General features: G+C 42.0%; 1 protein-coding gene, 1 long non-coding RNA gene and 1 pseudogene across 3 annotated transcripts; all 3 read left to right on the forward strand.

Annotated features, from left to right (window-relative positions):
* Positions 1 to 419: 419 nt before the first annotated feature.
* On the forward strand, positions 420 to 4,142 carry LOC123743038 (nucleoside diphosphate kinase homolog 5-like; annotated as a pseudogene).
* A 4,097-nt stretch (positions 4,143 to 8,239) lies between these two features.
* LOC100194681 (heterogeneous nuclear ribonucleoprotein A/B) lies at positions 8,240 to 12,575 on the forward strand. Of its 2 annotated transcripts, XM_014200054.2 has the most exons (9): positions 8,240 to 8,388; positions 8,796 to 9,062; positions 9,832 to 10,000; positions 10,167 to 10,325; positions 10,419 to 10,550; positions 10,804 to 10,894; positions 11,043 to 11,213; positions 11,311 to 11,396; positions 11,850 to 12,575. In XM_014200054.2, exons 2-8 carry the CDS (start codon positions 8,821 to 8,823, stop codon positions 11,379 to 11,381), a joined length of 1,035 nt encoding a protein of 344 aa, XP_014055529.1. In that variant the 5' UTR covers positions 8,240 to 8,388; positions 8,796 to 8,820; the 3' UTR covers positions 11,382 to 11,396; positions 11,850 to 12,575. The 2 variants fall into 2 exon arrangements, with proteins under 2 accessions (XP_014055529.1, XP_045574208.1); XM_045718252.1 differs by lacking the exon at positions 11,311 to 11,396.
* A 6,750-nt stretch (positions 12,576 to 19,325) lies between these two features.
* Positions 19,326 to 22,853, forward strand: LOC106604918 (uncharacterized). The gene is made up of 2 exons (XR_001328757.2): positions 19,326 to 21,403; positions 22,624 to 22,853. It is a non-coding gene; the product is annotated as an uncharacterized lncRNA (long non-coding RNA).
* The last annotated feature ends 862 nt before the right edge of the window (positions 22,854 to 23,715 follow it).

Below are 23,715 nucleotides of genomic sequence, written 5' to 3' on the forward strand. Positions count from 1 at the left end.
TTTGAGTGTCTTGTTTGTTTGAATACGTTTGCACAATGTGTGGTGCAATTTTAATGCAGACATATTTTGACCTTCTGTAATAATTGGGTTGTGATTCTGTAATAAATGGGTGCAACATATTTTCACATATCTGAGAAGTTTTGTAATTGTCAAACAGTTAACATGTTTTTCTGCGTTTCTCCACTTGCCGTCAAAAGGTCTAAATTTCTTGCAGTAGTTGGTATCCTAGCAACTGCGAACATCGATGGGAATGAGCTAACCTCTAAGAAAAGTTTGTAGCTAGGAAGCTTACACTTAATTAAACTTGGGCAGCTTTACTATGGGGCAGCCTGTAATATGGTAAGCGTTGTCCCATTTACCAATTTGAACATGTTGCAAACTGACGTTATATTCGCATCATCAGACTGCCAGATTTTGCGATGGCGCCAGTATTAATCTTAACCAGGTAAGATTGAGGGAGAGTTTACGCTATGACAAACGCGTAAGAATCAGACGCCCGCTCCTCGGATTTACGTGGAGGGAACTCTTGGATTGATCAAACCTGACGCTATACACCACACTGAGAAGATATCATTCTCAGCACTGGGTTCACTGTTACAGGTTGGTGTACAAAGTTTCTTCAGACACGCAGCACAGCCGTTGAACAACAAACATTCATGCTGCCCATAGCATCGCCACTAGCCAGTTACTGAACAGTTTGTGACATCAGTGGCGGTCAATGTGTAAATACAAAGGGGGTGTTGCCAAAGTAGACTGCTGCTGAAAATAATGAATGTGTCTTGTCTCTAGGCAATACAACCGAACAATACCAGAGTAATGAACCAAAAGGAATAGATGGACATGGGCAAATTTGATTGGATGATTGTGTGCGGTGCTTTGGTTTGATCCAGACATGATCAGGCAAACTCAACATCTGCAATGTACACTTGCCATTAATCACTATGTGATGGTCTGTCTGCAATTGCGCTTTGACAGAAGCTGCAGCTGAGTCCGGAGCAGTGACGATGAGCAGTATGGGAAGGTGTTCTTCCCAAGCCTAACGGCCTTCATGAGCTCTGGATTTATCGCCCACTGGAAGACCTGTCCAACTGCACCAAGGCCAGGGAGGCACCAGAATGGTCAGTCAGAAGGCAGAGGATTGGGGTTCCAGCCCTCTTCTATCCACTTCTCACCCCAAATGGAAGATATTCACTGGGTGTTTTTACTTGCGGTTCTCTAAGTGTGGTTTGGGATTTGTCTTTAGAGACCTTGACAGCTATCTGAATTTTTACTGATTTCACCCAATGGAAGTGCATCTATTAGGAGAGCAAATATTTATCCATATGCAACAAAATGTTGTCCGTCCAGTTGAAATACCGGTAGGCCTAGTTATTCTATTACCTCCGCATACCTACTGCATGAGTTATTCCGCATATGATAGATCAATACTGTATGACTGAGCACTTTTACTGTAGGCTACATGTGCATGTTGTCTCTCCCCCAGCCTGCGAGCCAAGTGCGGCACCTCTGACCTAAGGAATACAATGCATGGCAGTGTCTCGTTCTCAGCCGAGCGAGAGATCAAAGCTCATGTTCCCTAAATGTAAATTAAACAAAATATTTTGTGCCTTCAGAAAGTATTCACAACCCTTGACTTTTTCCACATTTTGTCACAGTGGGATTGAAATGAATTTAATTGTAATATCAAAGTTGAAGAAAAATTCTAACATTTGTAAAAAAAAAAAGATAATATTTATCTTTGTAGTGACCGGGTGTATTGATACACCATCCAAAGTGTAATTAATAACTTCACCATGCTCAATGGGATATTTAATGTCTGCTTTTTGTATTTTTATTGCACAGAGTGAGTCCACGCAACTTGTGACTTGTTAGCACATTTTTATTCCTGAACTTATTTAGGCTTGCCATAACAAAGGGGTTGAGAACTTGATAGAAGACATTTCAGCTTCTAATTTTGTATTAATTTGTAAACATTTTGAAAAACATAATTCCACTTTGACATTATGGGGTATTGTGTGTAGGGCAGTGACCAAAATCTAAATTGAATTAATTTTAAATGAGAGGCTGTAACACAACAAAATGTGGAAAAAGTCTATGGGTGTGAATACTTTGAAGGCATTGTTCCTTTCTTCAACACTGTTTTATCAAAGGTAAGCTATCCATTTAATGCAAGTTCAACCTGACCTACAGTCGTGGCCAAAAGTTTTGAAAATGACACAAATATTAATTCCACAAAGTTTGCTGCTTCAGTGTCTTTAGATATTTTTGTCAGATGTTACTATGGAATACTGAAGTATATTTACAAGCATTTCATAAGTGTCAAAGGCTTTTATTGACAATTACCTGAAGTTGATGCAAAGAGTCAATATTTGCAGCGCTGACCCTTCTTTTTCAAGACCTCTGCAATCTGCCCTGGCATGCTGTCAATTAACTTCTGGGCCACATCCTGACTGATGGCAGCCCATTCTTGCATAATCAATGCTTGGAGTTTGTCAGAATTTGTGGGTTTTTGTTTGTCCACCCGCCTCTTGAGGATTGACCACAAGTTCTCAATGGGATTAAGGTCTGGGGAGTTTCCTGGTCATGGACCTAAAATATCGATGTTTTGTTCCTTGAGCCACTTAGTTATCACTTTTGCCTTATGGCAAAGATGCTCCATCATGCTGGAAAAGGCGTTGTTCGTCACCAAACTGTTCCTGGATGGTTGGGACAAGTTGCCCCTGGAGGATGTGTTGGTAACATTCTTTATTCATAGCTGTGTTCATAAGGCAAAATTGTGAGTGAGCCCACTCCATTGGCTGAGAAGCACCGCACACATGAGTGGTCTCAAGGTTGCTTTACTGTTGGCATGACACAGGACTGATGGTAGCACTCACCTTGTCTTCTCCGGACAAGCTTTTTTCCGGATGCCCCAAACAATCGGAAAGGGGATTCATCAGAGAAAATGACTTTACCCCAGTCCTCAGCAGTCCTGTACCTTTTGCCAAATATCAGTCTGTCCCTGATGTTTTTCCTGGAGAGAAGTGGCTTCTTTGCTGCCCTTCTTGACACCAGGCCATCCTCCAAAAGTCTTCGCCTCACTGTGCGTGCAGATGCACTCACACCTGCCTGCTGCCATTCCTGAGCAAGCTCTGTACTGGTGGTGCCACGATCCCGCAGCTTAATCAACTTTAGGAGACGGTCCTGTCGCTTGCTGGACTTTCTTGGGTGCCCTGAAGCCTTCTTCACAACAATTGAACCGCTCTCCTTGAAGTTCTTGATGATCCAATAAATGGTTGATTTAGGTGCAATCTTACTGGCAGCAATATCCTTGCCTGTGAAGCCCTTTTTGTGCAAAGCAATGATGACGGCACGTGTTTCCTTGCAGGTAACCATGGCTTATTAAATATCAGTGATACTATCAAGAACAGTGTGCGGTTTCCTTTTTTCATTCATCCTGTTTCAACTGTTGCCATGCACCTGTAACAAGATTGCTCAGATGTGCGAGTGCCTTTTGAATCTAGGTAACCATGGTTAACAGAGGAAGAACAATGATTCCAAGCACCACCCTCCTTTTGAAGCTTCCAGTCTGTTATTCGAACTCAATCAGCATGACAGAGTGATCTCCAGCCTTGTCCTCGTCAACACTCACATCTGTGTTAACGAGAGAATCACTGACATGTCAGCTGGTCCTTTTGTGGCAGGGCTGAAGTGCAGTGGAAATGTTTTTGGGGGATTCAGTTCGTTTGCATGGCAAAGAGGGACTTTGCAATTCATCTGACCACTCTTCATAACATTCTGGAGTATATGCAAATTGCCATCATACAAACTGAGGCAGCAGACTTTGTGAAAATTAATATTTGTGTCATTCTCAACTTTTGGCCACGACTGTATATTGCAAAGAGTACCATACACACAGAAAGTACAACAGGTTTACATTGACATAGAAGTTGGAGGGGGTTGTCCTGTAGTCAGTGTGATTTTCTCTCTGATACACCCGGGTGTCCCGCTCTCTGTTCAGCTATGATCGAGTCCATCCCATGGGAGAGGCAGCCAAAGACTACCTGGGCAGGTTTGTGAGCCCCACGTTGCTCAGGGGATTCACTGAGCTCTGCAAACAGAAGCCTGTCGCCCCCTTCTACTTTTTGGGAGTTGAGACATAATAAAAGGTAGCGTTAGAAAGGTTAAGTTCTATTACAGTAAAATAATTTCTCTAAGCGTTTCAGTGTACAAATGACTGATTTTGTTGGACCAAACCTCAAATGCAAATAGTGAGTTTATGTCAGAGAAGATTGAAGTTCTCTTTTGTAATTGTTGTGAGTGGCAGGGGGAGGTGCTTGGTTTCTGTGTGCAAGTGGGAAGGTGCACAGTGCACACAGCACAGGAGCGAAGGAGACGAGACCAAAATGCGCTAAAACATAAATTCAAATTATTTTGATATATCACCCAACCCTAGCGGGTAGGCCTTCCCGAGAGGAAGAGCAGCTCCCTCTTGTCGAGGTTGAGCTTGAGATGTGTGTTGCCACCGGGGTGTCAGAAGGGGGTAAGGAGAAAAGTAATTGTGTCATATGCATAGCAATGATAGGAGAGACCATGTGAAGGTGCATTACCACCACCAACTGGACTGGAGACCTCGGTTCATCTTTCAATCACCCACGTGGGTTTATGCTCCTAAAAACCAATGAGGTGGGAGAGGCAGGACTTGCAGCGCGTTAAGTGTCACAAATAGAACACTGGACAACACCCTGTCCTCTTCTGAAAATATTAAAGCAGTGACTCGCACCTGCAGGTTCATGCTCAACATCTGTAGTGTACGACCCTACCTCACACAGGAAGCAGCGCAGGTCCAAATCCATGCACTTGTCATCTCCCGTTTGGACTACTGCAACTCGCTGTTGGCTGGGCTCCCAGCTTGTGCCATCAAACCCTTGCAACTCCAGAATGCTGCATGGTGTTCCAACTTTCTCCTACTCTCCACACTTTTCTGTAAGCAAATCCATGCACCAAGATGCAATTTGAGGCACGGTAAATTTAATGTCTAAGAAAAAGTCATTTTCTAATAAAGCCATAATGTTTGCCATGTGGCATAGGCTACAGTTAAGTAGAGGCGTTTTTTGTGGTTCCATACATGGGATTTTTTTTCTCCACGGTGTGAAAACCCCCCCGGCCTTTTTAAAAACGCATGCAATTCTACGTCATTTACATGATAAAAGACATGGCTGAATATTTTTTAATACCACACAAATTAACAAAATGAGTGGCTACTCTGACAAACGGAGATCAATCTGGTCTTGAATTCAAACAAACAATAGCCCAGGCCAATGAAATGACACACAGATTGTACTATATTGGGAGGCAATATTTAAGCAATAAGGCACAGGGTGGTGTGGTATATGACCAAAGCTAAGGGCTGTTCTTACGCACGATGAAATGCGGAGTGCCTGGATACAGCCATTAGCAGTGCTGTATTGGCCATAAACCACAAACCCCCGAGGGGCCTTATTGCTATTATAAACTGGTTACCAACGTAATTAGAGCAGTAAAAATACATTTTGGTCATACCCGTGGTATACGGTCTGATATACCACAGCTGTCAGCCAATCAGCATTCAGTGCTCGACACACCCAGTTTATAAATGCATATATATCGTAGGCGATTAAGTAACATTTCCAGTGGCAACTGACTCATCTAATGATGAAGCCATAGGCTACTCACGGTGATGGTCGATGCGCTTGTCGTGGCAATAGCCTATCTCAAGATGAGGTACTTTGAAAAACAGTGCTGCTGTTAGCTACAAATTGGGAGTTGTTGAGAAAAAGTGTTTGTAATGGTTCTACAGACAGATTACTCTTCTCTTTTCAGCAGTAGGCATTGACTTTCCAAACTGTACGTTTTTCCCGCAATTGTATTTTGAAATCTGCAGAAGGCAAACCTACAGCCATAAACAACCATAGAAATATAATCCATAGATGGTAGTTCCCATTCAAGTCAGGACTGGCATCCATTGCTAGTGTACCCATGAGTTTAACAGTCAAATTGCCAGGGTGAGGTTACAAAACCCTTCTATGGATTATATGTCTATAGCCACAATGCAACAAGCTGTAGCCTATATTTGTCACACTTGCCCAAAATGCAGCCTTCCATGTAGGCATACCGGTAATTGCCACAAGGGATACAATGTATATGTTATGATGTGGGGTGTATTTCCCTGGCATGGTTTGGTGAATCTATGCCAAGTTGCATTGAAGCTGTTCTGGCATCTCGTGGTGGCACAACACCCTTTTAAAGACACTTTATGTTGGTGTTTCCTTCATTTTGGCAGATGCCTGTATGTGCTTGTAATAAAACTTCATCCACAGTTATTTTTGATAAACTATTGATCCTCTGTGGCAAAATTATGCTCTCTGGTGTGTTTTGAACATTGAGGGTGGGCTCCTGTGGTTGGATAAAAAGTAATTTAGATAAGTATTTTTAGCCTCTTGGGCCCCCTACAGGTGTGGGCCCAGCCCCTGACTCACACAATTGACCAGTCACATTTATTTATTATGCAGTTTTTGTTTTTATTAATCAGTTACCCAATCAAGGCAGGGCCCCCCAATTAATCGTGTGGTCCCCCTACCACCTCTTCTCCCCCCCATCTGATGATTACCCAGCAGCATACCACCCTGCATCCCACTGCTGGCTTGCTTCTGAAGCTAAGCAGGGTTGGTCCTGGTCAGTCCCTGGATGGGAGACCAGATGCTGCTGGAAGTGGTGTTGGAGGGCCAGTAGGAGGCACTCTATCCTCTGGTCTAAAAAATATCCCAATGCCCCAGGGCAGTGATTGGGGACACTGCCCTGTGTAGGGTGCTGTCTTTCAGATGGGATGTTAAACGGGTGTCCTGACTCTCTGTGGTCACTAAAGATCCCATTGCACTTATTGTAAGAGTAGGGGTGTTAACCCTGGTGTCCTGGCTAAATTCCCAATCTGGCCCTAATACCATCATAGCCACCTAATCATCCCCAGCTTACAATTGGCTCATTCATCCCCCTCCTCTACCCCTGAAACTATTCCCCAGGTTGTTGCTGTAAATGAGAATGAGTTCTCAGTTAACTTACCTGGTAAAATAACAGTAAAAAAAAAATTAAATTGGCAGCAGACTGTCTATACTCATTGAGAGTGGGCTCCTGAGTCTTCCTGTGGTTGGCAGTTGCAGTGAAAAAATATCAAATATATACTACATAGACAGTGTATAATATATTCAGAATGGCACTGGAGGAGATGGTTGCCTAAGCTATTGTGTTTTTTTTTTTGTTGCTTTATTTGTAACTTATTTTGTGCATAATGTTTTTGCCACGTCTCTTATAACCGATATCAGGACAGCGATTACTCACCTCGTACTGGATGAAGATTTTTTTCTTTAACGAGTTGGACACGAAGGATTTACTTCAGACACCCGACAAGGCCCTAAAAATTGTCAGACTCCAGCCACCCTAGTCATAGAATGTTCTCTCTGCTACCGCACGGCAAGTGGTACCGGAGCTCCAAGTCTAGGTCCAAAAGCCTTCTTAACAGCTTCTACCCCCAAGCCATAAGACTCCTGAAAAGCTAATCAAATGGCTACCCAGACTATTTGCATTGCCGTCCCCCCCACCCCCACATTGACTCTGTGCCTGTACCCCCTGTACAGTATATAGCCTCACTACTGTTATTTTACAGCTGCTCTTTAATTATGTTTTACTTAACTTATTTTTCTTAACTGCATTGTTGGTTACGGGCTTGTAAGTAAGCATTTCACTGTAAGGTCTACACCTGTTGTATTCGGCACATGTGACAAATACAATTTGATTTGATATACTGTATATATACTTATTTGTTTTTGCTGCCTCTTGGGCCCCCCACGGCATGGGCCAGGGCATTATTCTGGCCCTGACTCCACTAGCTTCCAGTCCAAGCTTGCATCCACTACAAGACATTGGTACTTGCCTATGGGGCAGCAAGAGGAACTGCCCCTCCCTACTTTCAGGCTATGCTCAAACCCTACACCCCAACCCGAGTACTCCGTTCTGCCACCTCTGGTCTCTTGGCCGCAGCTTCCGTCCCCCCCCAAAAAAATGGTTTTGTAGTTTGCAGGCTTGTTTCTTCAAGAATGTACCTAAAATAATAAAAGGTACTGCAAGTACTTACGTGTAGTGGGCGTGTACACTGAATTGGGGTACATAATTGGCCATGGCCATGATAGGCAGCTTTGGGGATCAAATCAGAGGCCCCCTAAATGAAAGGTCGTTTTTTGTTTAACGGGTACTATAAAACCAACCACGAGTTGGCGTTGTATGGGAGAATCCATCTTGAAGAGTATTTTCTGATTGTGTGATCACTAAGAGGCTTTAGGGGATTATTTTCCATCTATTCATCTTATTTTTATTTGTGTAAGTACCATAAGAATAACTATTTTCGTTATTTCGGTGTTAGGCATAAATGTGGCTGTAATATTTGAGTAGCAAAACAGCTCGCATGGCCGTTCGCATTACGTAACGGAGTGGTATGGTTAATGCTAACGGTTTATCCGCGCGACAGTTACATTGACGATATTTGGTTGTTACATTCAGTCCGTGCAAAAAAGTATATTTTGTTGCACCCTCATTCGATGAGTCGATTGCCATGTATCGCTTGCATTCCGGGAACATTGTCTCCCATACATTTACAAAAAGCAATGTGTAAAGCCAAAATGGTGGGGGAGTGTATTCACTGGCATAGCATAAATGGCGAAGCATGTACGGCGAGTGGGTTACATAATTGTACAGGTCCTTTTGTAACAATGTTTCATTTTGTGCAGGAACGGGGAACCTAACTATTACAAAATGTCTGACACCGAGCAACAGTTTATGGAAACATCAGAAAACGGCCACGAAGGCGAGGATGATTTTAACGGAGCCAAGACAGCCGATGAAACGGAAGAGTCCGTAACCCTGAATAAAGGCGAGGAAGAGACCGAAGCCTGCATAGAAGACGAGACGGCAGTAGAGGGAGAAGATTCGCAAAATGGTGCCACTGAAGGCGAAGGCGGACAGATCAACGCCAGCAAAGGCGAGGAGGATGCAGGGTGAGTACAGAAATGTTTTCGATCTCGGCAGAGTGCTAATGAGTTGCATCGCTCCTTTGTTCCGTCTGGCTTTGTTGGCGCCATGTGGGGAGCAATGGGAGGGGGGCACTTCCAGCAGCGATCAAATGTAACACTCCCTCGCCGCCGATTGTATCTTTTTGCAGGGCTAGGTTGTTTATTCTGTTTAGGGCACACATCGGACTTTCTGGTCAGACATTTGGGGTTTATGATGTGGTTTTGGACATACAGTAGTAGGCCCAGCCTTTCTACAACAGCAATGGCCACTGATTTGTAGAGTACTAGATTCAGCCGCGGGACGATTTTTATTTTTTTAATTGTATATATTTTTTTTTGAGCGGTTGGGAAGGGGGCCAGAACGTAATTACAAATAATTTATGAACTGCAAAAAGGTCAAAACAAATACATATATATATGTGTGTGTTGACTAAAACATAATTTCAAACCTTGATCATATTTGTATACGATTATGTTTGGGGATACTTGGGAACAGATTGCTTTAAGAAATCACTTGAAGCTGGTTTCCTTGTGTTTTTAGTCTTCTGTCTAACAATGAATATTCACCCACCCAACAACAAAAAAGATAAACATTTTTTCTCAGAATTTGGGGGGACAAATAAAACCAACCACAGGCCAGATTCGTCCCACTAGCTGCCAGTTGGGGAACCCTGTACTAGATGTTCCCGAACACTTTTAGAGCAGTTGTTACCCAACCATCATATTTAGTCAGTTATCCTTTTTTCTTTGCTAGGAAAATGTTTGTTGGAGGACTTAGCTGGGACACAAGTAAGAAAGATCTTAAAGATTATTTCTCTAAATTCGGTGAAGTGACGGACTGCACCATAAAGATGGACCAGCAGACAGGCCGGTCAAGAGGCTTTGGCTTTATTCTATTCAAAGAAGCAGTCAGTGTAGACAAGGTAAGAGAACATGTTTTTGGGGTTTGCTACTTTTATCTAAGGACTGTAATGCATATTGAATGTCAGTGTTCCCATGTGGAATATTACAACTTGGCAACATCCCTGCAGTCATACTACCATTTGCCATTCTTCATTCTCTGACAATTTTTTCCCCCTTTTTGTCTAGGTTTTGGAACAGAAGGAACACCGACTTGACGGACGACAGATCGACCCCAAGAAGGCCATGGCTATGAAGAAGGAGCCCGTAAAGAAAATCTTTGTAGGTGGCCTCAACCCAGACACAGACAAGGAAGTTATCCAAGAGTACTTTGGAACCTTTGGCGAGGTACAGTATCATCATCTATCTTTGGGGGTAACACTGACTTGGTGGTAAGGTGGTGTTTTAACAGTAATAGTTTTATTTTCCTTTGACCTGCAGATCGAGACAATTGAGCTTCCACAGGACCCAAAGACGGAAAAGAGAAGGGGATTCGTGTTCATCACGTATAAGGATGAGACTCCTGTCAAAAAAGTGTTAGAAAAGAAATTCCATAACGTCAGTGGAAGCAAGGTAAGAATTGTAATGCAGTCAATGCATTGCAGGGTGTGTGTGTGTGTGTGTGTGCACGGTCTCTTTTTGTACTTGTGACTGCAGAGTTTGACTTCCTCCTACTTTCAAATTAAGCTTTAGATTTCTGTATAGAACAAATTCTGTGGTTTCCTCAGTTAACATGTAACCCTCACATTTAAGATCCATGCAGTGGGTGTGGCAAAGGTTTTTTTCCATGTCTAACTTAAGTCTTCATGTTACTGATCTGTTCCAGTGTGAGATTAAAATAGCACAGCCCAAAGAGGTGTACCAGCAGCAGCAATATGGCGGCCGTGGAGGTGGAGGAAGAGGCAGGGGCCGTGGAGGTGACTATCTACACCAAACACCTTGTGGATTTAACCTGGCGAAACGGATTCTAAAATAGGCTCCTCTCACCCCAGTCCCAAGATCAAAGTAGTTGCTTATATAACTCTGCTCTATGTGCTTCTAATCACTGTAACTTAATCTTCTCAGGTCAGAGCCAGAATTGGAACCAAGGTGGCGGATACAACAACTACTGGAACCAGGGCTATGGTAACCAGGGCTACGGCTATGGTGGACAGCAAGGCTACGGCGGATATGGAGGCTACGGCAACTACGACTACTCCGCTGGATACTATGGCTATGGGGGTGGCTACGACTACAGTAAGCGATAACCACCCAAAAAAAACGCAAATGTGAGAAACTTTGTTGGTCCTTGTCGTCCGGAAGACACTCAGTCCCTTTCTTTCTTGTCCTCCAGACCAGGGCAATGCAGGCTATGGGAAAACTCCAAGACGTGGAGGCCACCAGAGTAGCTACAAGCCATACTGATCACATGTAGTGCAGGTATGCATTTTTGCATCATCTATGGTGATATGACAATCTAGCTGTAACCATTTGTGCCTTTTGACTCCAAAATTTCTCCCATCTAGTCTGATCCCATTCAAACGTTTGTTAACGGGGGGGAGTGGGTGGGTGGGGAGGGTCTGCAATTCATTAATAATGGACTCATTCCATGTGCCAACCATTTTAAGATGCATCCCTACAAACACTACTTGATCAATAAGGGTTGAGGTGGTGGTTGACCCAGTATAAGCATTAGGGCCTTTCCGATGGGGTGCTAGGTATGGCAGCTAGGTGTCATGTCCCCTTTGACGTTCTCCCCACTCTGAGTGTGTTCATTTTTAATAGAAGTATACAACTGTTTAAGTCATTCATAAACATCATGGTGTCCCTGTGTAATACTAAATGCCATTTGGTTATGCTCAGTAACTGTAAGCACCATGTTTCTCTCTTAAGGTCTTTAAGTAAATAAGAAAAAAGAAACCCATGGTCCGGCCACAGTGAACATGGGCTTTGGCTTTTCCTTTGGAGTTGGCAGAAATTTGGACTCATGCTCCATATGTACAGATCAAGTGAGGAACTGGGGAAGCAAATGTCACTTTTCCACCTTTTTTTTCTTTTCTTTTCTTTTTTATATATTGTTTTGTCCATTTACATTTCCAGAGATGGAAGTGTTATTTTTACTGTACTTTTTGGTACCTTTTTGAATCTAATGTATTGTGTGGTTGTATTTTACATGTCTACTGGATTTGCCAACAAACAGGAGCAGTGCTTTCAGAAGCTTTTGAAATAAAACAATTTCGTTTTTTTTTTTGTTATTTCTAGGATTAGTAAAACATTTTCCCGTGCTGAGTGTTTGACGCGAGTTGCATGGCTTCAGATGTGGGGTGAGGTGAAATAAGAGATTTAAAAACTAATCAAAGGTTTCATTGTAAGCTTGTCTAGTGAATGCTTGCATTTGGCTAGTAGACGAGGACAACCAGCATTAGTTTTTTGGCTTTTAAGGAGGTCCCCCCATCTTCTCTGTAATTTTTAAAAGTGGCTTTACTAGTGTTACATACGATACAGTACAACTGAGCGCAAGCCTGTTAATGTAAGTAGAGGGCCTTCCCTTTCTCTCTGGAAACTCATTCCTCTAGTGTCTTGGGCAAATTGGTAGAAATAAACATTTGGTTTATATTACACGTGGATCCTTTTGTTATTATTTATAAACCCTCCCCCTAATGCTGTTTTGGTTACTGTTAACTGCTTTGTACTGTTAAATGGATTACTTGTCCTGTCTTGGGTAAGGTTAAAATCGTGCCGTACGGACGGATGCCTCTCTGGGATGCGGTGGCAGATACTTTGCTGGCAGAGGGATAACTGGCTCAGTCAATGGGTTGAAAGCTGTGCTACGTAGCCTGCGCGTCGATTTACTTTTCCGAGCTAGCTGATCTTACCCCACTATGGATCTGACGTTGAACTACAGTATTTGGTATGTTTTTATAGGTGGATAAGTCAAGGTAATAACTGTAGTCCTCTGGTAAGTGCACGCCCACCCCATACATTGTCTGTCATCAATACAGTCATGTGTACAAAGTCACTGTTGCCATGCAATGTTGCAGTTATCAAGATCAGCTGGCAGTGACCTCATCAGTCTGCCTGGGCCGGTGTCCATTTCACGGCAAGTAGGCTGTTTACACAGGCAGCCCAATTTTTATTATTTTTCCCACTAATTAATTGGTCAAAAGACTAATCACAGATTGTTTCACAGAGCTGATCTGATGGGTGAAAACACCAATTTAGTAGGGAATTGAACTGCCTGTGTAAACGCAGCCTAACATACACTTTCCTACTGTATCAGTAGACCTTTGACCACTTCTTGATCCAGTAGTTGCTATGTGATTGTATCTATTTCCACAGGGAAGTATAAATGTGAGGATCACGACTTTAGTGTTTTATAGTAGAAATGTATTGCCTTTCTGTTGCATATGTCACTGCTTCTCTTATATCCCTCATGCAGAATCAAAAGCAGTCACTAATTCCACTTCATGAACTATCACAAAACATTGTGTTTGGTAGATCTAGTAGTGTATTCTTAATGTCTTAACAATTTGGCTTTTTATCCTTAATTGTGGTATGGATCCTTGAGATTGGCTGTGTTGAATAAGTCTGCATTCCTTCCCTTTTATTTTCCACCATGATGACTGCAGTTTGTATGAAAAGCAAAATACCCAAGTTTTGGGACCATATCTACAAAAGCACCTCGAAGTAGGAATGCTGATATAGGATCAGTTTTGCCTTTTTAGATCATAAAGACCATTTCTATGGACAGATCCTAGATAAGCACTTCTACTTTGAGACGATTTGTAGATACGGGCCCCGGTACTTTGCCCTATGAAATCCAATGTCTGAGAAATGCACTTTTTAACGGTTAGTGAAATCTACTGGAGGAGTACATCACACTATCAACAACACTACCTCTGACTCCTTCTGATTGTGACCAATTCTTACTGTCTGATGCAATTAAATCTTTCTACAGGTTTGTACAAACCTTAGAAATCTCCACTGTCCAGTTTTTGATGACTGCGCTCCATGTCTGAAAAGGAAAAGTAGAATTGTCAACAGGTCCCTACACACCTGCTTAGGTGGTGTGTAGTATGGATCCATCAAGACTGTTGTAAGTGCCGTTGGTCTGGTTCAGAAATGGTCCCCCAACACTTCTGTGTCGGCAGATATCAGGTCGGTGTAAGCTCTCTGAACCTTAAGTTCTGCAAACAATGCAGCTGTGGAGGCTAAGTCGACTTGGGTTTAAATGTTTTGTTGAGACTGGGTATTCTGTCTCCTTAAGTATAATAAATGTATACTATACAACTGTGTAAATGTATTGTGATAAGTCAAGGCTCTAGGGTAGGTGTTGCAGTCACCTGTGAGAATGTGGTGTATCCTGTCTGCCACCAAGTCTGCATCCTCCATACTGAAGCACATGGGAGGTTAAAACTTGACAATGTTCTCCCAGGGGCCATCTGTACTGACACAGATATAATCCTCTTTCAGTCTGGAATGGGAGAAGAGACCAAAGGATATTTCCGCTTACAGGTTCTCTTCTAAAAGTAATGCAAAGATTTATACCAAAATAAGAATAGTGTTAACTCTTCACTGAATTGTGACTGCAGCAAACACTGACACTGATATGTTTGCAAAGTTGTTGCTTCCTAAGGCCTTGTAGCAGTAAATGACCAGTCTGACCACTCGCCTGAAAACATCACCTTGCAGCTGGAAGACCCAGAAATGGCTCCCCACAAGGTCCTTAACCTGTTTGCACCTCGTCTGCCACAAACACTCCCCCTGCAGAGGGCCCATATCAGAGAAATACCAACACTCACTGTTGCATGTCAAAAATAAAAGCAATTGCTTTTACTATCACAATGGCCTCAATCTTCACTCAAATGCGGTTTTGGCTCTTTGTCCTTTTCTTCACCGATGAGAAAATGGTAAAGTATAATAGTGCACTAATATTTTGTGCTCAGAGGCAGTACCTACTCTGCTACTTTAGTTGAGTATCAACTAAAGTGGTCAAGAGTTTTGGTCTCCAGCACTGGGTAACAACTCAGCCAAAAATGATATGCACTAGTATGGAGGGGGGGGTAGAGGAAGGAGTATATTTAGAGAAAAAATCTGACACATGCATATGAAAAGGAAGCGGAACAGTAGTTTTTGTGTAATGTGAGAAACCTTACTGGTCAAGCACAATGTCTTCATGTTGGGTGTACTGGTGGGCTAAGTGTAGTGCCAGATCATTGGCCTCTGAACTGTTGGAGACATGTATTACATTTCTTATCTTACGCAGATGTCATTGGGGCTGTGCTTCAGGAGGAAGTCATAGGTTGTAGGACGTGGTGTCTTACCCTGAGTTGACAAAATAGAAGACACTCAGCTTGTCGGGCAGAGTGGCAGCGAGGCGGTCGGCATACTGAACGATATTGTCGTGAAGGAAGTGCGAATTGGCATTCAGAAGCTCCATCTGCGTTGTGGCTGCTTGTGTGATGCTGGGATGACAGTGACCCACTGTAGGTGCAACAACAATCCAACGTTGTCAAAGTTTCATTACATACACTTACCACTAGGAGGTACTATCATGTTGATTATGTTGTGGTACTACTGTAATGTTCAAAGGGCTTTGGACTGTGTCCCTTGCTCTGTCAAAATATTATTCAAATACAACATATTTATCAATCCATGCACAAGCTGCCCAGTGACGCAAGCCTACCAGATGGGCTAAATTACTTTTATGCTCGCTTTGAGGCAAGCAACACTGAAGCGTGCATGAGAACCCTAGCTGTTGCAGACGACTGTGTGACCACACTCTCCATAGCTGATGTAAGATCTTTAAACAGGTCAACATTCACAAGGCCTTGGGGCCAGACGGATTACCAGGACGGATACTCAGAGCATGCGCGGACCAACTGGCAAGTGTCTTCACTGACATTTTCAATCTCTCCCTGACCAAGTATGTAATATATGTTCAAGCAGACCACCATCGTCCCTGTGCCCAAGAACGCCAAGGTAACCTGCCTAAATGACTACTGCCCCGTAGCATTCACGTCTGTACCCATGAAGTGCTTTGAAAGGCTGGTCATGGCTCACAACACCATCATCCCGGAAACCCTAGACCCACTCCAATTTGCATACGGCCCCTACAGATCCACAGATGACACAATCTCAATTTCACTCCAAACTGCCCTTTCCCACCTGGACAAAAGGAACACCAATGTGAGAATGCTGTTCATGCTCATCACTAAGCCATGGACCCTGGAACTAAACACCTCCCTCTGCAACTGGATCCTGGACTTCATGATGGGCCATTCCCATGTTGTGTGGGTAGGTAACAACACATCCGCCACGCTGATCCTCAATACGGTGGTCCCTCAGGGATGCATGCTTAGTACCCTTCTGTACTCCCTCTTCACCCACTACTGCGTGGCCAAGCATGACTCCAACGCCATCATTCATTTAGCTGACGACACAATGGTGGTAAGCCTGATCACCGACAAGGATGAGACGAGACAGACTATAGGGAGGAGGTCAGAGACCTGTCAGTGTGGTGCCAGGACAACAACCTCTCCCTCAACATGAACAAGACAAAGGAGCTTATCGTGGACTACAGAAAAAGGAGGACCAAACATACCCCCATTCACATCGACGGGGGTCGTAAGCTTCAAGTTCCTTGGTGTCCACATCACCAGCAAACTATCATGGTCCAAACACACCAACACAAGTCGTGAAGAGGGCACAGCTGCACCATCGAGAGCATCCTGACCGGTTGTATCACCGCCTGGTATGACAACTGCTTGGCATCCGACTGGAAGACGCTACAGAGGGTAGTGCGTATGGCCCAGTACATCACCCGGGCCAAGCTTCCTGTCATCCAGTTGGCTCTACCAACTGAGCCATTCGGTCCCGTGTGGCTCAGTTGGTAGAGCATGGTGTTTGCAACGCCAGGGTTGTGGGTTCGATTCCCACGGGGGACCAGTACGGGAAAAAATATATGAAAAATGTATGCATTCACACTGTAAGTCGCTCTGGATAAGAGTGTCTGCTAAATGTAAAAAATGTTTAAAAAAATGTTAAAAAATCCAGGACCACTGACACCGCCTAGTATAAAGGAAGGCCCAAAAAATTGTCAAAGACTCCAGCCACCCAAGTCTGACTGTTCTTTCTGCTACCGCATGGCAAGCGGTACCGGAGAGCCACGTCTTAGCATGAGGTTGTAAGTAACAACATTTCCCAGGACATAGACATATCTGATATTGGCAGAAAGCTTAAATTCTTGTTAATCTAACTGCACTGTCCAATTTACAGTAGTATATTACAGTGAACGAATACCATGCTATTGTTTGAGGACAGTGCACAGTTATGAACCTAAAGTTATTAATAAACCAATTGGGCACATTTGGGCAGTCTTGATACAACATTTTGAGCAGAAATGCAATGGGTCATTGGATCAGTCTAAAACTTTGCACGTGCACTGCTGCCATCTAGTGGCCAAAATCTAAATTGCACCTGGGCTGGAATAATACATTATGGCCTTTCTCTTCCATTTCAAAGATGGTATTTTCTTTTACCAGATCTAATGTGTTATATTCTCCTACATTCATTTCACATTTCCACAAACTTCAAAGTGTTTCCTTTCAAATGGTATCAAGAATATGCATATCCTTGCTTCAATCCCTAAGCTACAGGCAGTTAGATTTGGATATGTCATTTTAGGCGAAAATTGAAAAGGGTGGATCCTTAAGAGGGTTAACAGCTTCTACCCCCAAGCCATAAGACTGCTGAACAATTAAGCAAATAGCTACAGACTTTTTTGTTGTTGTACACTACTGCTACTCGCTGTTTATTTTTGCATTGTCACTTCACCCCTACCTACAGTTGTAGTCGGAAGTTTACATACACCTTAGCCAAATACATTTAAACTCAGTTTTTCACAATTCCTGACATTTAATCCTAGTAAAAGTTCCCTGTCTTATTTCAGTTAGGATCACCACTTTTTATTTTAAGAATGTGAAATGTCAGAATAATAGTAGAGAGAATGATTTATTTCAGCTTTTATTTCTTTCATCACATTCCCAGTGGGTCAGAAGTTTACATACACTCAATTAGTATTGGGTAGCATTGCCTTTAAATTGTGAAACTTGGATCAAACGTTTTGGGTAGCCTTCCATAAGCTTCCCACAATAAGTTGGGTGAATTTTGACCCATTCCTCCTGATAGAGCTGGTGTAACTGAGTCAGGTTTGTAGGCCTCCTTGCTCGCACACGCTTTTTCAGTTCTGCCAACAAATTTTCTATGGGATTGAGGTCAGGGCTTTGTGATGGCCACCCAAATACCTTGACTTTGTTGTCCTTAAGCCATTTTGCCACAACTTTGGAAGTATGCTTGGGGTCATTGTCCATTTGGAAGACCCAATTGCAACCGAGCTTTAACTTCCTGACTGATGTCTTGAGATGTTGCTTCAATATATCCACGTAATTTCCTCCCACATGATGCCACCTATTTTGTGAAGTGCACCAGTCCCTCCTGCAGCAAAGCACCCCCACAACATGATGCTGCCACCCCCGTGCTTCATGGTTGGGATGGTTTTCTTCGGCTTGCAAGCCTCCCCTTTTTCCTCCAAACATAATGATGGTCATTATGGCCAAACAGTTCTATTTTTGTTTCATCAGACCAGAGGACATTTCTCCAAAAAGTACGATCTTTGTCCCCATGTGCAGTTGCAAACCATAGTCTGGCTTTTTTATGGCGGTTTTAGAGCAGTGGCTTCTTCCTTGCTGAGCGGCCTTTCAGGTTATGTTGATGTAGGACTCGTTTTACTGTGGATATAGATACTTTTGTACCCGTTTCCTCCAGAATCTTCACAAGGTCCTTTGCTGCTGTTCTGGGATTGATTTGAACTTTTTGCACCAAAGTACATTAATATCTAGGAGATTGAACGCGTCTCCTTCCTGAGCGGTATGACAGCTGCGTGGTCCCATGGTGTTTACACTTGCGTACTATTGTTTGTACAGATGAACATGGTACCTTCAGGCGTTTGGAAATTGCTCCCAAGGATGAACCAGACTTGTGGAGGTCTACAATTTTTATTTCAGAGGTCTTGGCTGCTTTCTTTAGATTTTCCCATGATGTCAAGCAAAGAGGCACTGAGTTTGAAGGTAAGCCTTGAAATACATCCACAAGTACACCTCCAATTGACTCAAATTATGTCAATTAGCCTATCAGAAGCTTCTAAAGCCATGACATCATTTTCTGGAATTTTCCAAGCTGTTTAAAGGCACAGTCAACTTAGTGTATATAAACTTCTGACCCACTGGAATTGTGACAGTGAAATAAGATGTCTGTAAACAATTGTTGGAAAACTTACTTGTGTCATGCACAAAGTAGATGTCCTAACCAACTTGCCAAAACTATAGTTTGTTAACAAGAAATTTGTAGAGTGGTTAAAAAACGAGTTTTAATGACTCCAACCTAAGTGTATGTAAACTTCCGACTTCAACTGTACATGCAGGCTGGCAGAATCATATTACTATGTGTTCCGGCTAATGGTACCCGGGCCGAGTCCACTTAAGTTTATCCGGCCCGATTAACTTTTACAGGAGTAAGGCCATTTGAGGTTTTCATTCGGCAAAAAAGAAATGTGATCTATTTCACCCCCAAGTCATGGAATTTGCTTGGTCATTAAAAGTTCAAATTGGCGATAGCTGGGATCGCAGAGACTATCTGAGATGGTCCCTAATTTAGAGAATCTCCGATGCTATAAATGCTTTTGGTTTTAATACAGGCTATGGCAGTGTTTTTCGTAGTTACAGTCCACCAAATTGAAAAGTGTATATGCACTTCCATAATATTTGTTCTAGGCAATAAACATACAGGATACCCATACAAAAATGCACTGCCGTTAAAATGCAGTAAAATGGCAGTACCGTGAAATAATGGTTGTTTAATTAATGATATCTGTTAGCTTGTTGTGTGTGTTGGCTTCTAATGGTAATTTTTCATTTGTGTTAGCTAATTGCACTCTTTATTGTGCTGCACATTTTCTTCTGTTCCACTGAATTATGTTTGGAAGTTTTATGACTAACTATTTGTTTATTTAAGAAATAACACGTAAGCATGTTTTTTTATTTCAATATTTCATTTATTTCATGCTACAATCCACTAGGATTTTCAAAACCCTATTTTTATCACATTTATTTCCATACATAATTTGTCAAAATGTATTGCACCTGAATTTGACCCTGAAAACTATTATATTTTCCCTTAGCTTTAAAGCAATTAACAGAATCCGTGCAGTCATTTAATTTTAATTTCTGTAGCTAAATAAGGAGGTAGGCATATCAGTTCTAGCTAAAAATAGATCTCTGCGTGCAGCCTGCTTGCTCGAGCACATTGGTCAACAGCAACAGTTTTTCAAAATGTACACAAAAAACTTATAAAAGTGGTAGTCCCTGTTCTCCTGAATTCTTGTTTTACTTTTGTAAGTTTGTTGGGGAGACTAAAGTCAAGGTAAGATTTGCTAGCTAACTAACTAATTTTGCTGGCTAATTTTAGCGAGCTAATGTTAGCTCTCTGGCTAATCCACTATGGACATTGTACATTTTCATTTCTACCTGTTGTAGCTAGCTAGCTAACATTTTAATATCTGTTTAGTTAATGATTGTAAAGGGGTGTGTGTGTGTATTCTCTGCATGTGTGTGAGGGAGATGATCACAATATCTTTAGAAAACATTCATGTCAACGTAGTCATGCTAGCAATGTGTGTGTTCAGTGTGAGAGATGATTAGGTTCACAATCTATAGAAAATATTATGTCAACATTGTGTCATGCTAGCTGTGTGTGTGTGTGTGTGAGAGAGAGAGATTGTACATTAATAAACATAGGAAACATTGATTGTGTGTGAGACAGTAAGGTAGCATACTGTAAAATAAATTAAATGTGTACCTCCCCACACACTGGTTGTGAAGATTTTCTTGATTCATCCGAGATCCTTGAATTTTGTATTTGACAATAGGATACATTTTGCCTATCCCTGCTCCCCCTCAACACTCATTCTAACGTTACACCTCTCAACTGCCTTTTTCAATTCTTTCTCTTTCTTTGCAGGAATCTTCTAGCTTGGATGGAGGAAACAAAGGGAAGAGTACAGAATTTATCCAGCCTGCTGACTAAGAAATGTAAATGGCCTGTTTTACTTTCTGTATCTATATCTCTTCATCTGCCTGCCTCACTGCCAGGTTGCTGAGGGGCAACATAGTCAATGTACTTGCTAGGCTAAGTCTAACTTAGTGAAGACCTTAGGTAATGGTTAATCACGATTCGTCTGTCTTAACAGTTCCTGAAACATGTCAATGACCTGATGCATGGCCTCTACAGCAGTGCTTCGCCACACACTCAGTTACCAGTGACCTATTTTGGCACATCCCAGTGAAAGGAGAGAGCAGAAGCACCCTTCCTTAAATCCATAGTCATTGCCAGTAAGTTGTTGTCAAAATGTTATTTTCTCTTCTGTTTGATACTTTTTCCCCCATATGCATCATGTCTCACAGACTGGATTCCCCAAGAGACATTCTATTCAGCTGCCTATGATTACCTGATTGTACACACTTAAAAAAAAAAGGTGGTATCTAGAACCTAAAATGGTTTATCAGCTGTCCCCATAGGAAAACCCTTTGAAGAATCTTTTTTGGTTCCAGGTTCAATTTACAACCCTTTCCACAGAGGGTTCTACATGGAACTCAATATAGTTCTACCTCAAACCAAAAATGGTAATCTTATGGGTGCATTAGAAGTGTAGTGTAAGGAAATCCAATTGAAATAGCACTGCTTCTGATAATAGAAGTTAGTAAAGTAAACCAAATCCTATTTTAACTCGCAAAACCCTTGTCCTAATTCAACACACACCTCCGTTGGTGAGTCATGTAAAGTTTCCCCCATTTCTCTCTTGCTCATTCTCTGTTGCTCACTCAAACATATGCGCAGTTACAGAGAAGAGGAAGATATTTGCCAATTACATCCATTTCTAACAATGTTTGTTGCAGGAATGATATGATATAATATTTTTATTGTGTCTTTATTGCCTGTTTACACATACTTTAATTGTAGCATTTAGCTGCCAAGCTGTCTTCAATTGGGGGAACCTCTGTACGGGGACAATGTCCTCAGGATTATGGAGCGGTGTGTTTATATAAAGTTTGAATATTACAACATGTATTAGGATTAAACAAAACTTTACCATTTAGAGATTAGTTAAACATTTATCCAACTGTTTAATTTTGATATCCTCTTTCTTAAAATGTTTCAGATTGATGACCAATGAATTAATGTCCCACTTCAATATGAAGGAACAGAGGAGCGAACATACCATTGCTACCACTTTTAGTAGATTCGGACTGTTAAAGATATTTTACTGTACGTTACATTTACATTTGAGTTATTTAGCAGACTCTCTTATCTAGAGTGACTTAGTTAGTGCATTCATCCTAAAATATATATATATATATATATATATATATGAACAAGTTTCTCTCTTGAAGATATTTCTAAGCTATAACTGCCACAAAATTCTTCGACTAGTACTTTGGAAATACTTTTAGCCAGCTGAGTCCACAAAGTTTCTTCAGGAATGTCCTTTTCTAGTTGTCTTTTAAAATCTCAAAAGTATAAAGTTGTAATGCACCGATTCTCTTCACTGCAGGCATGACTCTTGAAGAGGGCCATGAGGATCTCCAGTACCCCATAACAACACTCTTATTAATCATTCATTGCCTTTTATATATTCTGTGTCCCTGTCTTTCTATGCATGTAGTCTGTGGGTGAATTATAAAACAATTACTGTATGCAGATGTGCAAAAACTTGTGATTTAGATTTGTTTTTCATTTAAAATTTGTTTTCCAAATTAAATGTAAGAATATGTTGCAGATTAACTTTGCATTTGTAGTTCTTTATGATAGCCACATTAGCAGCTAATTAGGATTTAATTTTGAGGTGGTAAATACAGGCGAATATACTGATAAATCACAGTTATCAAAACATCACGCCAGGACAAGCCTACATAAGCACCTTATTTGAAGTGTTTCTGAAATCCCCTATGGGAAAAACTTAATCCGGTAGTTGCAATGTGATGGATTGCATTCGAAAGTATTCAGACCCCTTGACTTTTCCACATTGTTACTTTACAGCCTTATTCAAAAATCTATATTTTTATATTTTTTTAATCCCTCATCAATAAACACAATATCCCATAATGACAAAGCAAAAGCAGGTTTTTATACATTTTTGTAAATGTATAAAAAATACAGAAATGACACATTTACCTAAGAATTCAGACCCTTAACTCAGTACTTTGTTTAAGCACATTTGGCAGTGATTACAGCCTCAAGTGTTCTTGGGTATGACGCTACAAGCTTGGCATACCTGTATTTGGAGAGTTTCTCCCATTCTTCTCTGCAGATCCTCTCAAGCTCTGTCCGGTTAGATGGGGAGCGCCGCTGCACAGCTATTTTCTGGAATGCTTGATTGGGTTCAAGTCTGGGCTCTGGCTGGGCCACTCAAGGACATTCAGAGACTTGTCCTGAAGCCACTCCTGTGTTGTCTTGGCTGTGTGCTTAGGGTCGTTGTCCTGTTGGAAGGTTAACCTTCACCCAAGTCAAAGGGTCCTGAGCGCTGTGGAGCAGGTTTTCATCAAATATCTCTCTGTACTTTGCTCCATTCATCTTTCCCTCGATCCTGACTAGTTTCCCAATCCCTACCGCTGAAAAACATCCCCAGAGCATGATGCTGCCACCA

This window comes from Salmo salar, chromosome ssa05 (assembly GCF_905237065.1).
Source record: "Salmo salar chromosome ssa05, Ssal_v3.1, whole genome shotgun sequence".
In the NCBI taxonomy this organism is placed as follows: Eukaryota; Metazoa; Chordata; class Actinopteri; order Salmoniformes; family Salmonidae; genus Salmo; species Salmo salar.

Coding starts and splice junctions, on each gene's coding strand:
- LOC100194681 (XM_014200054.2), top strand. CDS start 8,821: ATGTCTGACACCGAGCAACAGTTTATGGAAACATCAGAAAACGGCCAC. Junction 9,063..9,831: donor AAAGGCGAGGAGGATGCAGG/GTGAGTACAGAA, acceptor TTTCTTTGCTAG/GAAAATGTTTGTTGGAGGAC. Junction 10,326..10,418: donor ACTTTGGAACCTTTGGCGAG/GTACAGTATCAT, acceptor TTTGACCTGCAG/ATCGAGACAATTGAGCTTCC.